This window comes from Wyeomyia smithii, chromosome 1, assembly GCF_029784165.1.
Source record: "Wyeomyia smithii strain HCP4-BCI-WySm-NY-G18 chromosome 1, ASM2978416v1, whole genome shotgun sequence".
Lineage (NCBI taxonomy): Eukaryota > Metazoa > Arthropoda > Insecta > Diptera > Culicidae > Wyeomyia > Wyeomyia smithii.
In genome coordinates, this window is record NC_073694.1 from 180,578,436 (window position 1) to 180,602,962 (window position 24,527).

A 24,527-nucleotide genomic window follows, 5' to 3' on the forward strand; every position below is an offset into this window, starting at 1 on the left:
TTTATCGAAATAGTTGAATTCTGTATAGAATCAAGCTACTGTAAATACAACGGACAACATTTCCAACAGATCTTTGGCACTGCAATGGGGAATCCCATCTCGCCCACACTAGCAGATTTAGTAATGGAAACACTTTTGGACACAGTTATACCATCACTAACATTCAAGCCCCCATTCCTGAAAAAATATGTAGATGATCTTCTACTAGCACTGCCCGCGAATCAACTAAACCATGTATTAGAGACTTTCAACAGTTACAACGAACATATTCAATTCACCTACGAAATGGAAAACAATAGACGACTACCGTTTCTAGACATGACACTGATAAGACAAGAAAATCAAAGCATTAAAACAGAATGGTATATGAAACCAATCGCCAGTGGCAGATTTTTAGACTACTTTTCGTTCCACCCGCTCCATCACAAAATTAACATGGCTAAAAATTTCATCAGAAGAGTTGACAAGCTATCCACTAATCTACGGAACGATGATAAGGCTCGCATCATTCACAAACAATTGAGACTAAACAACTATCTGAAAGCACTAATAAACAGATTAATAAGCCGAATGCAGGAAAACATCACGGCACTGCAAGAAACACCTAGTGAAAACCTGGAATATACTTACCGTTCGATACCATACATACCACACCTGTCGAACCGAATCGACAAGCACCTAAAAAACGATTACAAACACATACGACTTGCACACCGCAACATAAAAACAGTTAAACAGTTGTTCACAAATGTTAAAGGCCCCATTCCACATGAACACCAGAGCAACGTCATTTACAACATACCGTGCAAAGACTGCAGCGCCTGCTACGTGGGAATGACAACAAACATGCTTAAAACTAGAATTAGTGGATACCGGACGCACTATAACACCTGGGACAAACTACTGCAACAAGGTTACAACGAAACAGATACCCAAATTAGTGCACTTAAGGAAAAAACAGCACTAATGCATCACAGTATCACACAGAATCACCGGTTTGATTTTCAACAAACAAAAATTATAGACAGACACAACAAACCACAAGCACTCTCGTTTCTAGAAATTTGCCATATTGCCAACACAGAAAATAGCATAAACAAACGCACAGACACTGAGGGACTGAACACCATATACGCTGGTATTATACACTCGATAAAGAACATCAACCAAAACAAAACAGACAACCATGACAACCAATCCACTACCACCACAACTCAAAGCTGTACAATCTCTCAAACACACCCTTAACAAGCCGTCAAGAATTAGTAGACTACAGAGGAAGACGCAAAACCAACAGCTTAGAATATTTATTACCCGATTAAAGTGAAACTGCCATAAAAGTGCTTGAAAAAAGTAAGTGCTAGAAAAAGCTTTCGAAGCTTATACAGTGTAGCACACAAAAATAGGTACACATGCAGTAAGTACAGTTTATAGAGGAAAGTTACAAATCTGTTTTAAGCGAACAATACCTTTTACATATAGCCAAAGTGGGACGCCATTTGTAATACACACCAGACAACCGATGTTGGACACCAACACACTTAACAATAGAACGATTATCCTTTCTGTAAGTAAGCTAACACAGACATAAAACATAAACCAGTAACGAAAGAGGAAAACAACACACAATGTATATTTTCAGACTCCTTGAAAAAGGTGAAATAAAGTCACCGAAACTGTCGGAATAAGGAAAAAAAAACAAATCGTTTTTGCTAGTATACACGGACTGATTAAGCCGATAAACCCATCAAACAAATTTAATGATTATTTACGAATAATTCCAGAATAGTTCAAGAATTTTCTACACCCATTTTTGAACAATTTTTAAATCATCTTAAAACCACTTTCGAAACTTTTAATGATATATTTTAAGATTGTAACCGAAACGTTTTTAAAATTCAGTTTATAATTATAATATTAAATTTTGAAATTATTTCAATAATTCCTAATTAATTTGAGAATTCTCAAAATTAGTTCAGAATCCTTTTGAAATCGTTTTAAATCATTATAGAATCTGTTAGAAATCATTGAGAAATCATATTTGAAGCATATTGGTAACATTTTGGAAGGAATTTAGAAATATTTAAAACGTTTTAGAATCAAACTCAAATCGTCAATTAATAATTTTAGAATCAGGTTATAACCATTTCAGAATGCATTTTACAAACCGTCAACATCATTTAAAAATGAAATCACAAGCATTATCGCTCTAAAATCATCATTTTGAGTCAGTTTTGAAGTGTTTCAGAAACATTTAAGGATCCCTCTTTGATTGTATGGCGCTCATTCAAAAATAATTTTAGATCCATACATGTCATTAGGATTGATAAGAATAATAATTAAAAGAACTGTATAATCCTTTTAAAACTACTTAAGAACGTGATTAATTTCATTCTAGAATCATTCTCATTTACCTTGTATAAAATGAAGTATTTTTTATCAGTCAAAAAAGTGAAACAAACCGTTAATTTTAGGCACGACTGTCGGAAGTGTTGTAATCGCACTTCCACAGGCTTTGTAATCTTTGAAATCTTTGTTTATTTTGAATTTGCTACCTAGATAAAATTACTGCTTTGCCTTTTCAATACTCCGAAATAGATTTGTTTGAGTTCATGTTTTGACATTCATCCCAGTATCAGTAGTCATCTCATAACTCCCCTTTTTATTTTTTATCTCTGGATTCAGTCGACTGGTCGGAAATTTTACTTCGAAAACATAGTGAAAGTTATCGGTTAATTCGACGAATGGAAATGACAATTATGCATCTGTAGACATTACGATGAATATTGGACCATTTACCCTGCCAGAAATCATTTTCATTCTAGAATCATCAATCATTTACTAAACCCTTTTTTAATCTCTGTAGAATGACTATAAATTCTTTTGGAATCACTTTAGAGTCGGTTAAAAACCATTATAAAATTGGTCGACAAAACGAAAAAAAAATTACCGGAAAAAAATATTCTACGCTTCTACGTTGGCTTACGGGAAAACTCAAGTCATTGAAAAATTTAACTTTTCATCACCAAAATTCACAGGAATGGTTAAAAAGCTTTAACCTTTCATTTTTTTCCAGTTTGAGCTCTAGGGCGAAACCTGTATTTACCAGTGTTAGCATCGATCGAACAATAGTGAAGAATGAGGTTCGAATAAACTTTCTCTATGAAGCTTACTATAACAGGGGCGTGTGAGTTTGATAGAAGGAAGTTTTTCAGGGACATTGTGATACACCTATTCACCAGTGAAGAACCACTCCAATCATCCACAGAAGTTTAATAAATTACCTTTATTACTTGTTTGAACAGTTTGATTCTCTTGTAGCTTTCTTCCTTTCAGCAGTATGTACAAAACAACTGTAAACATTGATTGATTTTTGCTCTAGGGATCGGGACTTCGGAACCGGAACCGGACACGTAGACAGCACACTTTCCGGGAAAAAGCATGTTGTTCCGAAACAGACACTGATCGCGGGAAGTCTTTCCTTGACAAAAAACGTCCTACTCTGATGACCAAAAACACAAATTCTACTTGCTTGTTCAAGACTAGTTGCTGTGGTATAGAGTTTAGTTTCTGTTTCATTCGCTAACAAACAACGATTAAAATTTTAAGAAGAAAAAAACTGTTGCTGAACTTACAAACGTCGTCAAAAAAACGATTGGTTGAACGCTAGATTTGTTACTTTATTTTATTACACTTTAAATAGGCACATTATTGACTCTGTTTTTTTTTTCTTTTCACTCAAATTTGTTTGGAAGTTAGTACAGTGTTTGTTTGTTTTTTTTTCTTGTGTGAGTTTATTTCTTTTCCATCTACAAAACACTAACTTTAATACTCTTATTGTTTTTTTTTTGTTTGTTTTTGCAAGAACTGATAGGTTATCCTATTGATTCGTTCGTAGTGTCGTGTTCAGTGTGCAGTTTATCGATTAGGTTTTCGTTCACACTTGTTTCTTCTTTGACAACAGTCGGCAAAGCGAAAAAGGTTTGTTTTTTTTTTCTTTTCATATTCTCCCAACACTCTTTTCGAAAGATTATTAGCAGCTTCACCAAAGGCGATTTTCATGGTAAGAAAAACGGCCAGGGAAGAGCGCAGATGTGTGTGTGCGACTGGTGTCGGAAGCTGGATAGTGTTGGACCAAAAGCAGTGAGTTGCGGAACAGGATTTTGCTGTTGCTCAAAAAAGAAGAAAGTGATTTTTGTGCTGCACGTGCTGCCGTCGTTCGTTGGTTGGAAAGCAGGAGGAAAATAGAACGCAGGTGAAGGTTAGCGAATAAGTTACTATCTACAAACTGGTGATGAGAAAAGGTTAGTGTGTGCTTTTCAGTACAGTTTAGGTATCATGTGAGTAGTAGTAGTAATAGTAGTAGAAGTAGTAGTAATAGTCGCTGTAGTTAGATGGATTTTCTTTTGCAGATCGGAATTAGATTAGCTGCGCTAATTTATTCGTGTTTTTTTTTCTTTCATAAATATTACTTCTGCATATGTTAAATAATAATTCCCTTGCGATTACTAAATAATTACACTGACGTTAACGGTACACAATATGGTAGATTGTAAGCTTTTCAAAATAAAAATATTAATACACAGTTGCTCTCGAATTAATAAGTGAAGTTTTGCGTGCGTTGGTTTCCGATTTTAAACAATAAAATAAAAGTTTAACATGACTAATCTAAAGGCTACACGTGGTGTTCAATCTCTATAGGTTTTTTTTCTGTTTTCATCATCTTCATGTTTGTGTGTATGTGTTTGTTTTCATGCAGCTGTTAGGCTTTGTTTATGTATAATTTACTTTAAATTTAAGTAGTACCAAATGTTAAATTTGTTTTATTTTTTTAATCCGTTCTATCCGGATTCCGCAGGACTGGCGGCGTTTAATATATATTAGCAACGAAAAATAAAGTGACTCGAATTGTCTGCCCTTTGCACAGGCACGCGTGAAGGATTAAGATCTGAAATTATATTGCTCGCGTTACTGCAGCCCCCTGCTTGAGCTGTTGCTGCTGCTGATTGGTTCCGCCGAGGACAACCTTGTTGGCGAACGAAACGATGGCCGTGGCCGGCTGGGTGGCCTCCAGGTCGCAGAACACATGGCACTGATTGTCGGCCGACGTTGGCGACCGCTTAGCGACGAAAGCGAAGATGCGTCTGGAAGGAAAATCAGAGTTGAAAGTTTGTAGGATTTCTTTCCTCAGCATGAGCGGAAATACGTACTTAGATGACGGGATATCTCCCGTCGTAGATGGAATGCTCCATCGATGTTCGTCTGGATCCAGACCACAAAACGAGACGTTGTTAGATGGATAGTGACGTCTGCAAGAAGTAGAAAAAAAGAAGATGGTCTATTAGCACTTTCTGTTAATTTTATACGGAACACATGAAGTTATGTTTTAGATCTTCTTTATTATGATCGCAGCAACCTTTGCGTGTTTTTGCTGGTTTTGCTAGATAATTGAAAAACCCATGATGGAATCCAAAGTAAATAAAGCAAAGGTATTGTGATGGTGTCCACTCAAAAGTGAGGATGAGCAAAAAAAAAAAAAAAAAACAGGATGAACAGAAAAAACAATTTTATAGAACAGACATATTTACAAAGGGTAACTTGAACCTTCAAAATGCGGTTAATGAACACTGACATATAATTTTCTTCAGTGGTTGATTTAGGGAGTCCATAAACCGTTTTGCTTGGCCATTCAATTGCAGATGATAAGGCGCTGTACGGAAATTAACGACTCCTAACTCCTTGCAAGTCCAGCTGGTCTCGAGGTACGATGCTGGCCTAACAAGCCAGTCGTCGTAGGTTCGAGTCTCGGCTCAGGAGAGCCTGTTAGTGTCAGTAGGATCGTAGCGATAGCCCCGAAATTGTCATGTACACTTAACAGTTGGCTGCGAAGTCTGTGTATAAATAAACAGAATGTCAAGTTCCGAATCGGAATGTAGCACCAAGGCTTCGCTTTGCTTTAGTGTAGAAATCTACATTAATCAAGCTGTTGCCATGCACCCTCAGCAGTCGAGCAGAGCTGTGGGTTTGCTTGTGGTGGATATTTGTAGCACTTGCACATCCTGAACATCTCCGAAACTGTCGATTAGTGGCCAGAAAACGATGCCTGGAGCTGAGCTATCGCTTAATTCCACTAATGAATCCGTTTTAGAATACGTTCTGAAAACTCATCGAGACCATGGCTCGATCTACCAAAACCGACGACGAGAATCGGGCTGGAGCAGGTCTACGAGAGCCACGTCCGCGACAGGACGTGGAAGTCTTCATTGGGGACATGAATGCTCAGGTAGGACGGCAGGTAATGTACAGACAGCACGCCATGTCTAATGATAACGGCCATCGGTGCGTGAGCTTAACAGCCTCTCTTCTTCTTCCCCTGCAAAGAAATCCACAGAACCACCTGAAGATTTACCGACCAACAGACAGAATCAAACCGACCACGTTCTAATCGACCGCAGTGCGAATATAGATTCGGACCAATACCTAGTAGCTGTTTGCATGCGTTAAAAATTCTGTAAAACCCGCCAATGTCGAACGTTGCGACTTCGGGACGTCGGGGTTGCGCGCAACAGCTGGAGACAGCGCTACTCACAGAAAAGTAGCTTACTGCAACTACTCTTGAAGATGACTGGAAGAGCTTTCGATCCTGTAGCGCTGCTAGGTACAAAGACTCCGGATCACAGAGACAACTGGTTTGCCGACGAGTATAAACAGTTAGGGGAAGAGAATACATAAGAGCGAAAGCTGCCACACTGAACGAAGGCGAACGAGGGCTACAGACTTGCACGGAACAAGCAAATGTCGGTCTTTCGGAAGAAGAAGAGCCAGCAGAAAGATCATGGAACACCTTAACGGCGGTATAGCAGAGGACGACGATAAGGTGGCAGTAGATCCTAGAGCTAGCCTAGGTCGTGGCGAGATTCAGGCACTGGGCCGCTGAATTCTCGCAAAAGCCACACTGGCCGGAAGCAGCTCCGACGGAGCGAGTAGTGCCGCTCCCACCACCCAAATGCACTATACCGCCCATTGGGACTGATGCCAGTAATGTTCCCAATTACGGCAACTGGTCGCATCACTATAGGATAAGAGTCGGATCTCGTTTTCGTACCATGATTTTGGGCCGGCACCTGCGCCGAGCTCCCTTAGTAATGTCGTGTGATAACGGCTTGAAACGGCGAGATTACAACCGGTGCAGGGGTCTCCGTCCCGTAAAACCTGGCAGGCCTTCCAGTACGTTCCGAGTCCATTGCCGGGTGGGAACCCGGCAGGAGTAGGATCAGATGTCTTTTCCTGACTTGCGCCGGTCGGGGGTGTCATAGTTGCCCATAAGGCGCTATGGCAGCCGCCCCTAGCCATGGCCTCACTGCTCCGGCATAGACTACCTTGGGACCATTTAGGCGACTACTCCATTATGGATAAGGATAGCGGCTGGTAGGGGGACCCAATAAACAAAAATGTTGAACTCAAAAACAAAAGAGACGGGTGCGGAGGGGTTACCAAATCCCTTCGCACGAGGTGGCATCCAGCGGTCTCCGCAGAAGAAGGCGGAGACGGATGCGGTGAAGTCTGGAGGTGGAAAAACGGCGAATCCGTCGGTGTCCACACCAGACATCTCGGTAGACGGTCCCTTGCTATTCAAGGCCGTCGAAAGGTGTATGGACACGCGGCCAAGAGTGGCGGCGCTGTCTGAACAACTCGATGCCATAATCGAGTTCTTGGCGAACAGGCGAAACATCGCTGGCGACCTGAAGCAGAGCCTCCTCCTGCTTCGGAGCACCATTGATGAAGCCAGAAAGGAGCACGAAGAACTCGTAGCTCGGGTAAAGGCGGCCGAGAAAGCGGCCAGGACCGGGAGGGCGACTGCATCTAAAGAGGTGCAGACAGACGCCCCCTCGTTCGCGTCGGTCTGCTCCACGGGGCAGGTCGCTAAGCGAACGAGGCAGTCCCCGGGGGAAACGGCCCCCGGGAACACCAAGAAACGATTGGTCGTGCTACTCCCACGGGAACACAAGCCAACCGGTTCAAGGTCCACCGCGGAAAAGGCACAGGTGGAGGCTACGGGCAACCCTTGGACTACCGTAGAGGGTAGGAAGCGTCGGGAAGGTGCGACGCGACATGATGGCGGAGCGGCCAGAGGACCAAAAAAGGTCAAAAAGGCGCGGAGTAGGGGTGATGCCCTCATACTCAAGACGGATGGGTCGAAGTACTCAGAAGTCTTGAAGAAGATGAGGGGGGAAACCCAGCTCAAGGATCTGGGGCGGATGTGCGGAGTATCCGCCGATCTCGCACTGGCGAGATGATACTTGAGCTCCGGAAGGACGCCAAGAACAAGGGGGCTACCTACAAAACGGTAGCTGAAAAGGTCCTAGGGAAGGAGGTGCAAGTGCGGGCACTCACCTCAGAAGTGAACCTCTCCAGCTTAAAAACCTGGACGAAATCACTGAGGGGTGCGACATTGCACAAGCCCTAAAAGCGAAGTGCGGGGTGGAGGTGGCTAAGGAGTCAATCCGCCTCCGCAAAGGTCCGGCGGGGACCCAGATAGCTACCTTCCGACTACCGTCGGCGGACGCTAACCTGGCCCTGAAAGAGGGCAAGTTGAAGGTCGGCTGGTCTGTATGTCCTCTGGGCATACTACAGCAACCAGACATTTGCTTCCGGTGCTTTGAGGGCGGACATAAGTCCTGGACCTGCAAGGGGCCCGATAGGAGCCAGCTGTGCAGGCGATGTGGAGGTGCAGGCCATAAAGCAAAGGACTGTGTGGAGTCTCCCAAGTGCATGGTATGTTCCGGGAAACGGGACGCCAAACACTTTATGGGAGGCCCCAGGTGCCCAGCCGGTAAGCCGGCTGCGAAACCACGGGCGTAAGGGTGACGCAACTGAACCTGAACCATTGCTTCGCGGCTCAGCAGCTGCTACACCAAGCAGCCACTGAGTCGTTGTCGGACATCGCCGTCATATCGGATCCCTACCGCATCCCTCCCGGAAACGGTAACTGGGTTGCGGATAAGTCCAGTTTGGCGGCCATATGTACGACGAGCAAGTTCCCGGTTCAGGAGGTTGTCTCAACCTCAGAAGAAGGGTACGTAGTTGCTAAGGTAAACGGAATGTTCTACTGCAGTTGCTATGCTCCGCCACGTTGGTCTACCGAAAGGTTCACCCAGATGGTCGACCTCCTATCCATGGAGCTAACGGGCCTAACGCCGTTGGTGGTGGCGGGCGACTTCAACGCTTGGGCTGTTGAGTGGGGAAGTCGCTTCACGAACCAGAGGGGCCAGATCCTGTTGGGGGCTTTTGCAAAGCTCAACCTAGATCTGGCCAACGTTGGGAACAAAAGTACATTTAGCAGAAATGGTGCGGAGTCGATCATCGACGTGACGTTCTCCAGCCCAGGACTGATCAAGAACTGGAGGGTAGACGATGGCTACACTAATAGCGACCACCAGGCGGTCTGTTATAGTGTAGACAACAACGAGAGGCGGCAAGCGACGGGTAGAGCCAACACTCCGACCGTTCGCGGGTGGAAGACATCGCACTTTGATGCCGAGGTATTCGAAGAGGCAATGAGAAGGGAGCGCGAGGGGGGCAGTTGGCTCCGCCCGACTGCTGACCAACTAGTTGCTATGCTATCGCGGGCGTGCGACGCCACCATGCCTAGGACTCGCCAACCTAGGAATGGAAAGCCACCGGTTTACTGGTGGACGGACGCGATAGCCGACCTTCGCAGTGCGTGTCTCCGTGAAAGACGGAGGATGCAGCGTGCGCGAAACGAAGAAGAGAGGACAGAGCGCCGCGCAGCATTCAGTTCGGCAAGATCGATGCTAAAGAGTGCGATAAAGGCCAGCAAGAGGGCCTGCTTCGATAGGCTATGTGCGAGTGCCAATACAAATCCGTGGGGTGACGCCTACAGGATCGTAATGGCCAAGACTAAAGGCGCGCTGGCGCCTGCAGAGCGATCACCAGCGATGCTGGAGCGTATCATCGAGGGACTCTTTCCACGCCACGAGCCAAGTCCTTGGCCTCCGGCAGTCGAGTCTCACGTCCGACGTTCCAGTATCTCAGACATAGACCAGAGATGGTCGGCCAACCTGCCGAGCATCCAATCCGTGAGCGACGACAGCCGTGTCGAGGCAGGGGAGGAGGCAAGGGTTACGAATGAGGAACTCATCGTGATCGCCAAATCCCTAAAGGTGAGCAAGGCACCGGGACCGGATGGTATCCCTAACCTGGCGACCAGGCTGGCGATAAAAACGGCCCCCGGGCTGTTCAGGGCAGTCATGCAGAGGTGTCTGGATGACTGTCTCTTTCCGGACAGGTGGAAGCGGCAGAGACTGGTCTTATTGCCGAAGGCTGGGAAACCGCCAGGGGACCCATCGGCATATAGGCCTATCTGCCTGCTGGACACTGCGGGCAAGGTGCTTGAGAGGATCATCGTCAACAGACTGGTGAGGTACACGGAGGGTGTAAACGGTCTGGCAAGTAACCAGTTCGGCTTCCGGAAGGGCAGGTCCACGCTGGACGCAATCTCTTCCGTCATCAAGACGGCGGAGGTAGCAATCCAGCGCAAGAGAAGGGGAATACGCTACTGCGCAATCGTCACGCTCGACGTGAAGAATGCGTTCAATAGTGCCAGTTGGGACTCCATAGCGCTCGCGCTCAGGAGCATCCATGTACCGGTGTCGCTGTACAAGATTCTGGAAAATTATTTCCAGAATCGAGTACTTGTTTACGACACGGAGGAGGGTCAGAAGTGCGTCCCAATTACCGCAGGAGTTCCGCAAGGTTCTATCCTGGGCCCGGTGTTGTGGAATGTCATGTATGACGAAGTGTTGAAACTCAAGTTCCCTTTAGGGGTTGTGATCGTCGGCTTTGCAGACGACATAACGCTGGAGGTTTACGGCGAGTCTATCGAGGAGGTCGAGTTGACGGCCGCGCACTGTATACGCAAGGTCGAGGACTGGATGCGCTCCAGGAAACTGGAGCTCGCGCATCAAAAGACGGAGGTCACGGTTGTGAACAACCGTAAATCGGAGCAACAGGCGGTGGTCAGAGTCGGAGACTGCACCATCACCTCGAAGCGATCCCTGAAGCTCTTGGGGGTTATGGTGGACGACAAGCTCACGTTCGTGAGTCACGTCGATTATGCCTGTAAGAGGGCCTCATCGGCTATTGCAGCACTATCTCGTATGATGTCCAATAGCTCAGCGGTTTATGGCAGCAAGCGAAGACTTCTTGCCAGCGTGGTTTCGTCCATACTTAGGTATGGTGGGCCAGTGTGGTCCAGAGCGCTAGGTACTAACAGTTACCGTGGTAAACTGGAAAGTACCTACAGGCTCATGTGCCTGAGAGTTGCGAGTGCGTATCGTACGGTGTCATACGATGCAATCTGTGTCTTGTCCGGCATGATGCCTATCAGCATCGCCATCAAGGAGGACAGAGAGTGTTTCGACCAACGAGACACAAGGGGCATACGAGGTACCAGAAGGTCATTCTCGATGCTCCGCTGGCAGCGGGAATGGTCCAACTCCACAAAGGGCAGATGGACGCACCGACTCATACCGGAGATATGAGGCACTATACTGGGTTATTATCAAGATTTGGGGAGAGGAGGTAGTACCGGAGGAATTGATGAAGGGTACTGTGTGCTCCATCTACTTAAAAGGGCGACAAAATGGAGCATGCAGCATCAATCATAGTAACCCATGAGTCAGCTGAAAAAAAGGACAGCTCTATCAGTCGAACTCGTTCCGGACGGCCGATGACCCTGAGCGACAAGAAGGTCCGAAGGATGCTGGAGAGAAAGGCCGAGGGAAAAGTGGCTACATCACTGCGGTGTAACCGGTCAAACTGTGAAAAAATATCTGGTGAACATGGACATACATGTCAGGAAGCGGCAGTCACATCCACTGGTCTCGGAGTTGCAGGCAATGACGTAGCGGCAGCGCCTGGAAAAGATGGTCAAGTCGATTTCCCTGGCACACACACCAAGTTCCCCAAAAAGCTGCGTAAATGGGGAAAAGCATAGTACGAAGTCTGCCGGAAGCTGCGTCGTTCATCAAGACCGAAAGCACGGTGTTCTGGCCGGATCTGGCGTCGGTCGGTACATCAACCGAAGCGATCGTTGGAGGAGATGGAAAGAGTGAATATCGATGTGGTACCTAAGTTGGCGAACCCGCCCAACGTCCCCAAGTTGCGTACCATCGGAGATTTCTGGGCAAACCTGAAGCGTAAGATCTACTCCAAAAATTCTGTCGCGAAAACTGAGGAAGAATTGATTATTAAAACGAAGAAAGAACTCAAAAACATGCCTACACACATGTTTTTATCCGTCATGGCGAATGTTGCAGTTAACTGCCGAAAGGCCGCTGGCAAGGACATAGAATTTTTCTGCAAGTTAGCTAACTTACCATTAGAAATTTATCAAACACAGTTATCTGTCTTAGTTATTTTTTTACCATCATCCGAAAAAAGTCCATTTTTTACCGCAAAAGTTACGATACTCTTTCAGATTCAATACCGTCGACCGTAGCCAGGCGGGATTCATGGGTGCGATCAAATATTCGTTATACGGCATGTTATGCAGAAATGCCATAAATACAACGCTTTGAAGAGGTTCCAGAAAAGACAGAGTCCACCTTCCACAATGAATTCAGATTAGAGGTGATAAAATCGAGGGGGCAGACGGGTACGTGTACCAGGGCTCACTGATGACTGCTGACAACGATATCAGAAGAGAAATTCGTCGACGCTTCATGGCGTTATGGTCTTATGAGAAATTTTGGTCTACTTTGGATTCCGGGAGACGCTCCGTTCGAATAAAATTCGCCACCGCACGAAACTGACTATCTACGAAATGCTGATCAGACCCATCGTACAAACGGCGAAAATCAGGAAGCTATGGCGGCCTGGAGCTGACTAGTGAGGTAAGATGATCCATCCCTGTTATCCACCCAACTATTCCGTTGGGGACGGAGAAAGACTCCAGAGTTTACTTCTGCGCATTCGTTTGTATCGCTCTAAATGTAGTTGACAAATCCAAGCATATCAGCGCATAGATGATTCTATCTCGCTTATTCTGTTTTATGCAATTCACGACATAAGTGAGGCAGGAAATTCTTCCTGAAGTATGTTCTGTGCTTCGATGAAATTCTGTAGCATGTCCAAAACAGCAGTTTTCGCAACCTTAGTTGGTGTCATGCTCTGATCCTTACCAGGCTCTGAGATTGCCACCGCTTTGATGATTTCTCTGAAGGAAAAGACAAAAGCACTATAACACGGAACAGGTTACTTCTTAATAAGTAACTTCCGATTCCCAAGCAGGATGCATTCATGTATGAACTTTTCGAGCTAATAGTAACATCTCTGGTAGTCGGCGTTTAATCCATCGTTTAGGAATAACAAGTTGTAATCATTCACAAGTTGCATCAGAATCTCTCCACGCTCGTCTTTTTTCTTGATCCCCCAAAGGTGGTGAGCTTTGAGGTCCACACCAATTAATAATTTTCAGCTGTCAACACTCGATGGAATTCTGACTTATGTTTATAAAGACAGGATACTGCACTGCAATATCTTTAAAGAATATTTGAAGTGAGGGGAAGGTTATATAATTGTTCTAGTTAAATCTAAGATGGCTTTGAATTTCTTTCTCACGTCTCTTGGAAGATCTTGTTGCTCGCTTGTTCGGTCGCAGCTTGAATACTCCTCCACGGTTTGGACTCCGCATTAACACAACGCCATTCAACGTATCGAAAGCATTCAGCGCCGGTTCATCCGCTACGCTCTCCGCCTCTTGCCATGGAGACAGCCTATGTCGGTCCTCATAACGAGTGGATCGTTGTCAAATTCTCCGCCTTAGCACCCTGGAAGTCCGATGTGAGACTGCTCGTGCTATGACTGTGGCCAATATGCTGGCAGCACGGATTCCATCAAGAACCCTACGGAGAGTACCCTCAATGCATCTACCTTTTCGCCGTACCAACTATAGCTCCAATAGTGCAATCATTGGCCTTCAACGAGCGTTCAACCAAGTTTCGTTCGTGTTTGATTTTCATTTATCTGTTGAAGTGCTTCGTTCTAAATTTATTGCCATGTTTAGACAACTGTTGTACTAATGTTTAGTGTAGAAGTCTAGTCACCATTTGGACAATATATGCCTCTTGGTAGGAAGTAAATAAATAAATAAAAGGTTTTTGGTTGGGTTGTTCCAACCAGCTTTTCAGTTACTCGTGCTCCGTTCCGCGGTATGGGTTGTAAAGTCCAAGACCAACACGACGCTCATGTTTCTCCGTGCTGCCTCGTTATTCTTCTTGGGCTGGAGTTTCTCCGTCGAAAGCCATGGTTTAGCTTAAATAATTTGACCGTCGGCTGTATATTCTGTCAAGGTTCTCTTCTACTGAGCTTGAGGTTGTCTGTGTTTCCGTTGACGACTGAAGCAAATGTTTACGTTATAATACAATATCGCACGCTAGTCTGGAGGGCTACTGCGGTCTCGATCAACTAGACCAACTGCGGGAGGGATACCGAAAAGAGGCTTCACCGCTGTGTGTTCTTCTTCAACATCGTTTGGAATTCAACAGGGACTTTTTTTCATCTACTGATATTGACGGTTCAGAAACCACGAGCCCAGGAGATGTAGATCCTGGATCCAACTCACTAGTTTGCAATTGTTTTGTATTGGGTATTTCGGAAGGTTTCAAGCTTTCATATACCCGAACTTTACGTCGAAAATTCCCACTCCTCAAAGTTTTTTTTCCATTTACGTGGAGTATCCATGTTCCGTTTATTTTTAATTGACCACTCGATATCGCTCGTTATTAGCACTTACGAAAAAATGTAATGCGTCTTCTATATGCATTTAAAACACTCCATCGTAGCACTTACGGTAGCCCTTTAAGCGCATATTTTGCTCTCAGTAATGCTAGTTTAGCATAAAGCCACAAACATTAAAAAACATGATATAAAGCTATTTGGCGATAACAAGGCTGAATTAGGGCTAATAAAATGCTATCTTGCAACGTGTGATAACCCAAGTAACACACGTTGTTATAGAACAGTTGGGATAACTCCTCTAATAAAACCTTCAGTTATAGATTTCAGTTGACATTACCTTTTCTATGACATCTCTATCACCAGAAAAGCGCAAAAATTGAAGGCTACTATAACAAGTACTGGTGCTATATGAAGTATTATATAGCTTCAGGAAAGCAAGCCAACTTGTTAGACTGAAACTGCAAAATACATCTCGAGTACCAAACGTTCAAATCAGGTTATTTTCAAGTTGTAATTGCTAACTAATCAAAACAGCGTTGGCGCAAGCATTAAACTTCAAAATAAAAAGATTGCAGAACGGCGCTGATTCATATTAGAAACAATAAAAAAATAATGATTATGGCGTTTTGAATAATCACTGAAAAATAAGAAACAATATTAGATCAACCTTTCGATGCTTGTAATACAAAGTTCTACGTGCGCGTCAAATTTCATGGTGAAACATTGTGTTTTACTTCTGAAAAAATCAAGCGCCATTTATTGGATACCGTTTTCTATTTGTCAATAAATGGAAAACAGATTATGTATTACAGAATGTTCGCTGATTTATTTCATTGCGAAGAGTCAATTCACCCCACTACCGCATGGGCTTAGTTCGTAAACAATTATCTGGCATCTCTTTCTTACATACGTAGTAAATCGCATTGTCTTTTTTTTCTTGGGTAGATCTGCACTAACCCAGTGCAATGAAGAAATTCGCGCATTCGTGGGTCAGAATTCGCCATAACAAAGCGCATGCGCAAATGCGTTGCTATGACAACATTCACCCAACGCATGCGCAAATGTATTGTTACGCGCAGTGCAACTAGATCGACAATCGTCACGTCAGTGGCACTTTCAATTAATTATACATTGATTATAAAAAGCAATGTACAACCTTTCAAGATAGATTGTTTCTGTAGCTTGAATATTAAAGTTGTTTTCGCATAGTTTCAACGTTATCTAAACTTAAAATATAACAAAGCTAGAAAACATTGTTAGATATACGGTAACATAGAATGAAATTATATTGGTTGCACTGCAAGCGTTTTATTTACGTTTTCATGGCACATTTTGACCCACCTCGAATAGTTTTATTGAAATCGTTCAAATAATTTTAATAACAATTTGATCAAGTAATTTAGCGTTAGCTGCTAACTACTAAGACCAACCATAGAAAAGCACTTTGCAGGTACGTAGTATTGTTATTAGGCGTGTAATGTTGAACTGGTGCGGCTGCCCCGGCAGGGCATTTCATACCTAGTTTTTCTAATAGTGTAAACATCTGGAAGATAACTTGAAAACAAGTGCCATTCATGTAATAGTTATTGTTCGCTTTACCCATGCTATTGGAAAACATCTCCAAAACCAGGAAAAACTGAGCTTGTTTTCGAAATGTGGTTGAATCACTGATTAAAAACAACTTCTCGCAAATGATGTATTTTAAGTTATTTTCTGTGCAGTTTTGATAACATCATAAATACAAGTTACAGACGAGCAGCGGCAGTTTATATTCAGTAATCCATATAATACTATTATGCTATAAAAGAACATCTCTAGAATAAGAATATAACTACACAAGTTTTCAATTGCGCTTATATCACTACTGTCATTGTGAATTCTTTTCTAACATGTTTTGTGTGTTACTTGGGAATTAAGTGAGCCGCAAGATAGAGAGATGGATTGCGTGGCCAGCTTAGGTCCCACAGCTTACAGATTCATATGAAATTTGCGCTCTACAGGATGCTGATCCTCCCGGTGGCACTCTACAGACATGAATCGAGGACGTGGAAGAAGACCGATCGACGAGCGGGGTCTTTGAGCGTAGAAACCTGCGATCAATACTCGGTGGCAAACAAGAAACTGGAAGGAGTCTAAATTGTAAACTTGGGCAAGGGGGGGGGGGGCAAATTTGTGCTCAGTGAACTTGAAAACGTCTTCCATGATAGCCGTTGAATTTGTATACAAAGGTTTTCGAGTATGATGTGTGGTTTTGGGACATTCAGACGTTAACTGAGACTTTGTTGTATCTCAGTGGCGTTGTAAGAAGCGGGAGTGGGAGATGAGCGATGTTAACTTTTGATGATTTTAAAACCGCTGAAACAGGAACACGCCCACTTGCACCCATTTTTTCGATGTGTACCCATTTAGATCTTAAAGATGTGTTCCTGCAAGGGAGTCGATAATTTTTAGTTTTATCTTCAATAGAAGGTTGTGCATGTAGAATAATATGGCTGAAGTAGCACCGGAATCGAGAAATGCCCCAACATTTACTACGCACAATGGCTTGTTGCTGTTCGAGGCCATTTAATCTTGTTCAAAAAAGTTATGGATCTAATTTTATCCGTTATCCGGGTGCGCTGCTACTTACTGGCACTTGGTACTGGATGATGTGATCATTGGGGGCAGTAATCAGCAGGAACACGACGAACGACTTGATTAGGTGTTGAGGTGGCTGAAAAAATGATCTCTGAGGAACTGAGTTGAGATAAATGTGTTTTCCGAGCCGATACAACGGAAGTCCTAAATCACACGATTTCTCCTGATGTCATCTTTCCGCCTGTTTCCAAAATTTAGTTTGTTGGATTTAGCCAACTATTTTATTAAAATTTATATTCAATGTCGCTACTCTTGTCAGAAAGGGAGCGACATTTGTTTGGCACGTTTCTACAATATATATACCTATCTGTACGAAAGCTACTTTGACATAGTTACAGACTCTAAAGTCCTGGAGTATCTACTTACAGATCGCTCGAAAGCTTGTACCAACTTTTTCTATTTGATTATACGGATGAAACTGTGTTGAAAACAACGACCATTGTCGTTGTAGAGATGTTCTCTGGAGAACCGATAGAATCGTGATTTCGGTGACCGAGTCTTCCGTGTTGTTCATGAAGTGCATGTAGGAATGCGGATGATGAAATCTCATTTGCGAAGTGCTAAGATTAACTCAAAAGTGGAAGATTTGCCCTAGAACTACAAGTGCCGATGAGAAACCGTATGGCCCATGTGAAGAACTTGCCGTGGGTTTTTAGGTCCACTTCCTAACGGCCAAACGCGCTTCGTTGTAGTTGGTTATCACAGCCACTTCATTGAAGTGTGTGGAATAACGCAAACTTCCGCTGACGATTTCTTGAGCTTTCTAAAGTTTTAATTGGTACCTACATTGTACCGATAGATCTTCGCGCTGATAACGGTTTACAGTTGAGCGATGTGAGGCGTTCAATCTCTCGTTGTTCCCATTTCTTAAGCTCAGCCTTCAGGACACAGTCTGAGCTAGCACAAAACGGTTCTGGACCAATAAAGATTGATTGGGAACCAAATCTGACGAGTTCATCTGCAACTTCATCGCCCTCTATTCCGCAGTGACCAGGAATTCAGTAAAGATTTACAGAATTCAGCTGGCTCATCTGTTGTAGAAGGCAAATGCTGTTCCAGACAATTCTAGGCATGCACTTGTAGGCTTTCAGGGCCTTAAGTGCCGCTTGACTGCCCGAGAAAATACAGATGTGGGCTTGTCCATACTTCCTTTTCAGGCAGATATTGGAAAGCATGGAAGACTGTTGGCCAGTTTCCCATAGCTACTGCTATATTTGTTCTAGGACCGTACACTCCCGCCCTTGTTACGATCCCCATTTTTGAACCGTCAGTATAGAACCTGATCGATCCATTTTTCGAACGCTAGGTCCTCCCGCATCCCATACTAGGCGAGAGGGTTCATACACTGAGTATGGGATGTCGTAGTTGGATCTAGGTTCTATCCAATCACTGTTCATGTTCGTTGCTGGTTCAGCAGGTAGGAAATTCAAGAACTTCCAGTGACCTATCTTATCCCCGTCTAGTATCATCTTTTGTCGTTTGAGCTTATGTGCACTTTTCTTGGCCTCTAGTTGAACGTGTTGATTCAAAGAAAGTAGATGGAAGAAAGCTTCTAATGCTTTAGAAGGAGTACTCCGCATTGCTCCGATAGTGGCAATACAAGCTAGCCGCTGAAGTTTGTCTAGCTTCTTCGTCGCCGTGGTCTCCTTGGTTTTTGGCCACCATACTAAGGAAGCGTAAGACTACTATTTTTGGTTCTAAGCCCCAAGTTCTTCCCACTATCTTGGAGCAAACCCACAACGCTGAGGATTATTTTCCATACTAAATTTGGAATAAAAGGGGGTTCTAGGATCGCGCTCCTCGTTTTGGCTCTACGTCATCATCGGGACAGCTGGAGGAGAGTTGAACGAAGACTGGTCACCTGAGATAAAGAGCTAAATTAAAACCCTACACTACTCCAAAGTCTCATCAAAGGTCCAAAACTACCAATCGTTTTGAGAAACACAGCGTACATACTTCCTAAATGTAAACATAATTTGTGTTGCAAGCAACAATAGACTCACCTGAAAAATAGCTGCCGAGTGTTGTCCGTCAGAGTGATTCCTTGGATCGAAACTTTGAAGTGCACTTGTGTGGGTTTAGGCAGTGGCCGCAGCGACAGCAGTAATCCCACCGCTTTCCGGATGGCTTGGGGTCCTAAAAAAATAGTAAATAGTTTAAATCTGACCAACAAACCGACTGAAGAAACCGTACCTGTCAGTGACTCTGTATCGCAGGTAAACAAGTACAGAACATTACAGGCGGCACCCTGGGTAAGAAGCTGCTGTTGGGCTGGTGATTGAAATTCCGTCTGCTGAAGGTCCTGCACAAAAAAAAAAAACAGTAAAATCTTGTTCGTTTCAGTTCGAACGATGAAACACTTACCGTATCCGGTATGATCAAACGGCAGGGCAGTGCCAGAGGGGTGATCGAGTGCTGGTAAACCAAAGCCGCGAGTGAGGTGAAAACCGGTTCATTGGAGCAACCCTTCAGCCGGACTCCGCGGATCGTCGGTTCGACCAGGAAGTGTCGCACCAGTTCGTCACTGTTCGGTCCCTTCGGTTGCACCCCCGGCGGGGGATGAGCCACCTTCACCACTAAACCGTACGCGTTAGCGAACGTGGTCGAATCGCGCACCACGAAGGTACCGGGCGGGGCATTCCGTAGCATCGCGATCGCTTCCTCCCGGCTGATGGCCGGCTTGTACCAGTATTTGGACGAATCGCGAGCAAACTTGACGAACTGCGGGGCGACCTCCTGGGGTTCACTGTTGGCGTTCGATGTGATCGAGTTGCGGCGTGATGTGTAACATGAAACCGTTTCGTTTTGGTTGATTAACTCCTGGGAGCGCTGATTGCCGGAGAAGAGGTCCTTGCTGCTGGCGGGAATTCGAAAGTCGTTAATTCTAGGGTCTGACTAGCAAGGGGGGGGGAGGAAACGTGCAAGTTCAACCAAGATGCGATACGACGTTGATGTTACTCTTCTAATGATGTACGGGGGATTAGCAACGAGAGAGGCACTAAGACAAAAAGAAAAGGTGTTTTAGTCAATCACACAGAATATGGCCGGAACCTAACTCACTCATAGTAGAAGGTGCAACTGTTCGGTTTCTTTTCTATCATCGGCACAACGCACTGAAAGAGGTTAGCCCGGATGCGAAGCTTTTCAAAGTGTTTAAGTAGGATGTTTTTGCTGTGGAAATCAGGCGGGCGGATGCGAAAGTTAGTAGGCGGCGATTCGCAATTCTATCAAACTACTTTCAAGTCTTTAGTTTCATTTTTGTGTGTGTTCGCGAACTGTCATTTCACAGACATTTCAATCGTGCAGATAGAACTAAACTGTTGTGATGGTGTAAAGGTTGGGACGATTACAACCCCTGAATACGAGCGTGTTATTTTCTGTACAGATTTGCAATGAACAACAACGGTGTGAGTGTGAATGTTTTTTTTTTTTTCGTTTGATTATAAATTCCTCGAATGATTTACTAAATATACAACTGAACTAAAGAAGGTGTGCTAACCTCACGTCATACGTTGAAACGGTCGATCGCTGACTTCTCAGTGACCAAGTCGAGTTATATTTTCTACAAAAGTCGTTCGGAAAAGGCGTTGTTATTTGATATGTTTTTTTAACCTCAAAAACCAGTGATGGCAAGCGCTAGTAGTTCTGGATGATGGATTGTTTTTTTTTTGTTTCGATGGGTGGGTTTGAATGGTGTTAATGTTGGATTGGGTAAAAGCGGAGGGGGATCGATCTTACCGTTGTGATGTCGGACTCTTGGGTGGAAGTGCTGGACTAGAGGTGCCATTGTTGAGGCCGTACGGTGTGCGTGGAGTAACCGGGAAGGCGGGCGTCTCCGGTCGGGGTGATCCGCCGATCGGCGAATGGTCCGGCTCCGTTTCCGAGCGATAGGAGGAGAACGATTCTTCTCTAGCCTGTGAAGGAGAAAAAAAAAACAAAGTAAGCTTTAGAATGGAACACTGAACTTTTTTTCTAGTTTATTGTTCTTAAGTTGATTTCTTAATCGTTTAAGTTTTTTCGACATCACTGTGTCTTTGCTTTGTGCCACTTAAACTGAACCGAATTAGATCATGATTCCGAAATTAACAAAGCTATGATTGCTGAAAACGAATCACGGTACAATAAAACATTGTTATCGAGCACAAAACGAAGAAACAAGACATCCATCCGATTCATCTGAGAGATTGGTCTGTGAATTAAAGATATCTTAATAAGTTGCGAAGCAAGAGATATAGATGGCGTGGTGCAACATTTAGTAACCGAACATCCATTTTGAGCTATCTTTCTAGTAACAAGTAGGAAAAAGCATGCACTTGATATCGGGGTTACAGTACAAGTAAATGGATGAAAGTGTGAAAAAAAAACTTCAATCGGTTAGCGACAAAAGGGGGCGCGGCGCGAAAAACTCTTTTCAAACGAGAAGAGACAATCGGGCAGCATATGAGAGAATGAGAATGAAGGCAGAAATGTTACCTGATCGCACCACGAGATAGCGTTACTTCGCTCCGACAGGCTCGGCGAGATGGACGAAATCGTACTGTCACTTTCGGACGCTATCCGTCGCACGTGATGGTTACCGATTAGTAAGCTCGCGGGTTCCATCAGCTGTTGGCCACCGCCGGTCAGTCTTCCAGCTGCCGTCGGAAAGTAACCGTTCACGTTGATGTCGGCATGCATTCGAAACGCATCGCCATTTCCCGGATATACCAGATCATTGCCATTGTACAGATTCAGTCGTTGAGCTTCGCTCAGATTGTACTCGGTGAGGTTGGCAATGACGGCCGACAGTTCCATGGCCTGGCTGTAGTGTAGACTTGGTTTTCGCTGATGTTGTTGCTGCTGCTGCTGCTGCTGTTGATCGATTTTGGCAAGATGCTGCTCGGTAACATCGTTTTCCAGGGCCAATGATGCGAGCAATTTATCGAGTGCTAACTGGCCGCCATTTTGCGGCGGTTGAGGAGGAGGATCTTCTTCCCCTATTCGCAGCAATTGGTGCACATCGCCATTGCTTTCGTCTGGCGATAATTCCATCGGTTCCGGAAACTCTCGCCGGTGACCGTTCTGCTGCAGTTGATGATTGTGGTGATGATTCGTGTGAACATGATTGATGATGAATCGGGGATTTTCCCTTTGCTGATGATGGTAATGATGATGAGGCTGAGTAGTGAGAGTGCTATTACTAGGAGCGGATGGTTTTTTGGTAGCAGTCGTAATGGCGGCTGGATTATTGGTAGTAGTAGTAGCAGTACTAGTAGTGGAAGTAGAAGTAGTAGTAGTAGTGGTAGTAGTAATAGTAGTTACAACACTGCTGGCGGCGGCTCCGGCAGCTCGCTGGACGGCTGTCGCACTGTCGGTTATGTCTTTCAACAGATGGTTTAGTTTGTCACTAGTTTCGAGATTACTGAGACTGTTTATGTTACTGAAGATTATCTGTTCGGACTCCTAGAAGTAGATAAGAGAGAAAGAAAGAAACGACATGGCGACAACGGAAAAAAACTAAAAAATTAAAAACACAAACTTGTGAGTACCGATTGCGGGGATGCGATGTGAGCGAGGAGGGCTATAACAACTCATACACCCACACACGTGTGATGAAAAAATGGGAATTTAAAAAACTATGAGGAATACAGACTACTTGAACTTTTCTTTGATTTTCAGTTGGTACAAATTCTACATGAAAAAGTCCAAGTTCTGTTCTGTTTATTTTTAATTTTTTTTGCTGCACCTGTAGACTGTTCCGATAATTATAAATACACTAACGACTTCGGCTGCGTCCTGTTGTTTATATTTAAAACAAACAGATGTGATTTTTCCTTAACATTTAAAGCGAAAGGAAAATGTAAGACCTTATTCCCGATTACAGAGAACAAATTGTGCACGAATGCGGTATTTCGGAGCAGGTGGTAGAAAACCCCGAGATTCGTCGGAAGCTAATGTAACTAAAACAAAGCATCAAAGAGACTGAAAAAACTGCCGTGAAGTTCACCCTGTAGAATCCTTCTTGGTTCCAGGATCTGGTAGAAGGCTATGTTTGATGAAAAAAATTCCTCTACGCATATGCCCTAACGTTGATCTTCTCGGAGTTATTAAACTTTCAATTTTCTTGGATACTCGTTCAAAAGTGGCTCTAACTTCAAATGTATATAATTTAGATCAATTCTTTTAGTTTCATTTGAAAGCTGAGAAAATTTGACATCAGAAACAGTTTCAAAATATCAGAATGAATGTGAATAGTAACATTCCGTAGGTAAAAATGTTTAAAAGTAGTTCTGTTGTAAACGTATTTTAATGTTCTTCTACAAAAAATAACATTCTGTAAGCAAAAATGTTTGATTTTTGCTTACAGAATGTTATTTTTCACATTTATCGCTTTTTCTCAGCTCTCAAATCAAACTAAAAAAAATACTCTAAGCCACTAAAGGATGAAACTTTTTAACCGTTGGGTAGAATTTAATGAAAATTTGGGTGGATTTACTTCATAGTGCATTATTTACATCCTGCAAGTTTTAAAGTCCTGTGATCAAAACTCGCCGAAATGGAGTCGAAAGAACAGCTCGTGCGTGATAAAATTTTGCGCATTCATCACGAGAAAAGGATCTCTCGCATCGTTCCATCGCTAAAACGTTGGGAATCGCGAATTCCACGGTGTCGCGAGTGATTAAGCGGTTCGAGGAACGATTGACCACCGATCGGAAGCCCAGAAGTGAAGGAAGAGGTATTCCGTACAACACCAAAAATCACAACCGCGTAGTTGGAGCCTTCAACCGGAACCCGAGCGCCTCCGTTCGGGATGTGGCTAAGAAGCTGCAACTAAGCCGAAGTTTTGTCCAGAAGGCCAAAACTAAGGCTGGGCTTCGAACGTTCAAGGTACAAAAGGCCCCTAATCGCGACGAGAAGCAGAACAAGTCCGTCAAAACCCGTGCCAGGAAGTTGTACCTCAACATGCTGACGAAAGTTGAATGCTGCATCATGGACGACGAAACATATGTGAAGGCCGACTTCAAACAGATCCCCGGCAACTTGTTTTTCACGGCCAAGGATACGTTCAGCGTTCCGGAGCATGTCCGCACTCAGAAGATGTCCAAATTTGATTCCTGGTTTGGCAAGCCATCTGCACGTGCGGGAAG

At 44.1% G+C, this 24,527-nt stretch overlaps 1 protein-coding gene across 3 annotated transcripts in view; it reads right to left on the minus strand.

Annotated features, from left to right (window-relative positions):
- Nucleotides 1-3,258: 3,258 nt before the first annotated feature.
- Nucleotides 3,259-24,527, minus strand: part of LOC129719063 (tensin-2) — a 252,846-nt gene continuing 231,577 nt past the window's right edge. For 2 of the 3 annotated variants that reach the window (XM_055670423.1, XM_055670422.1), the window contains exons 14-21: nucleotides 21,874-22,557; nucleotides 21,139-21,314; nucleotides 20,900-20,962; nucleotides 19,765-20,254; nucleotides 19,594-19,702; nucleotides 19,404-19,536; nucleotides 5,211-5,309; nucleotides 3,259-5,144 (exon numbers count right to left, since the gene is read on the minus strand). In XM_055670423.1, the coding sequence (XP_055526398.1) occupies nucleotides 4,955-5,144; nucleotides 5,211-5,309; nucleotides 19,404-19,536; nucleotides 19,594-19,702; nucleotides 19,765-20,254; nucleotides 20,900-20,962; nucleotides 21,139-21,314; nucleotides 21,874-22,557 (1,944 nt within the window). In that variant the 3' untranslated portion in view covers nucleotides 3,259-4,954. The remainder of the gene's footprint in view (nucleotides 5,145-5,210; nucleotides 5,310-19,403; nucleotides 19,537-19,593; nucleotides 19,703-19,764; nucleotides 20,255-20,899; nucleotides 20,963-21,138; nucleotides 21,315-21,873; nucleotides 22,558-24,527) is intronic. The other variant, XM_055670424.1, reaches the window with a different exon arrangement.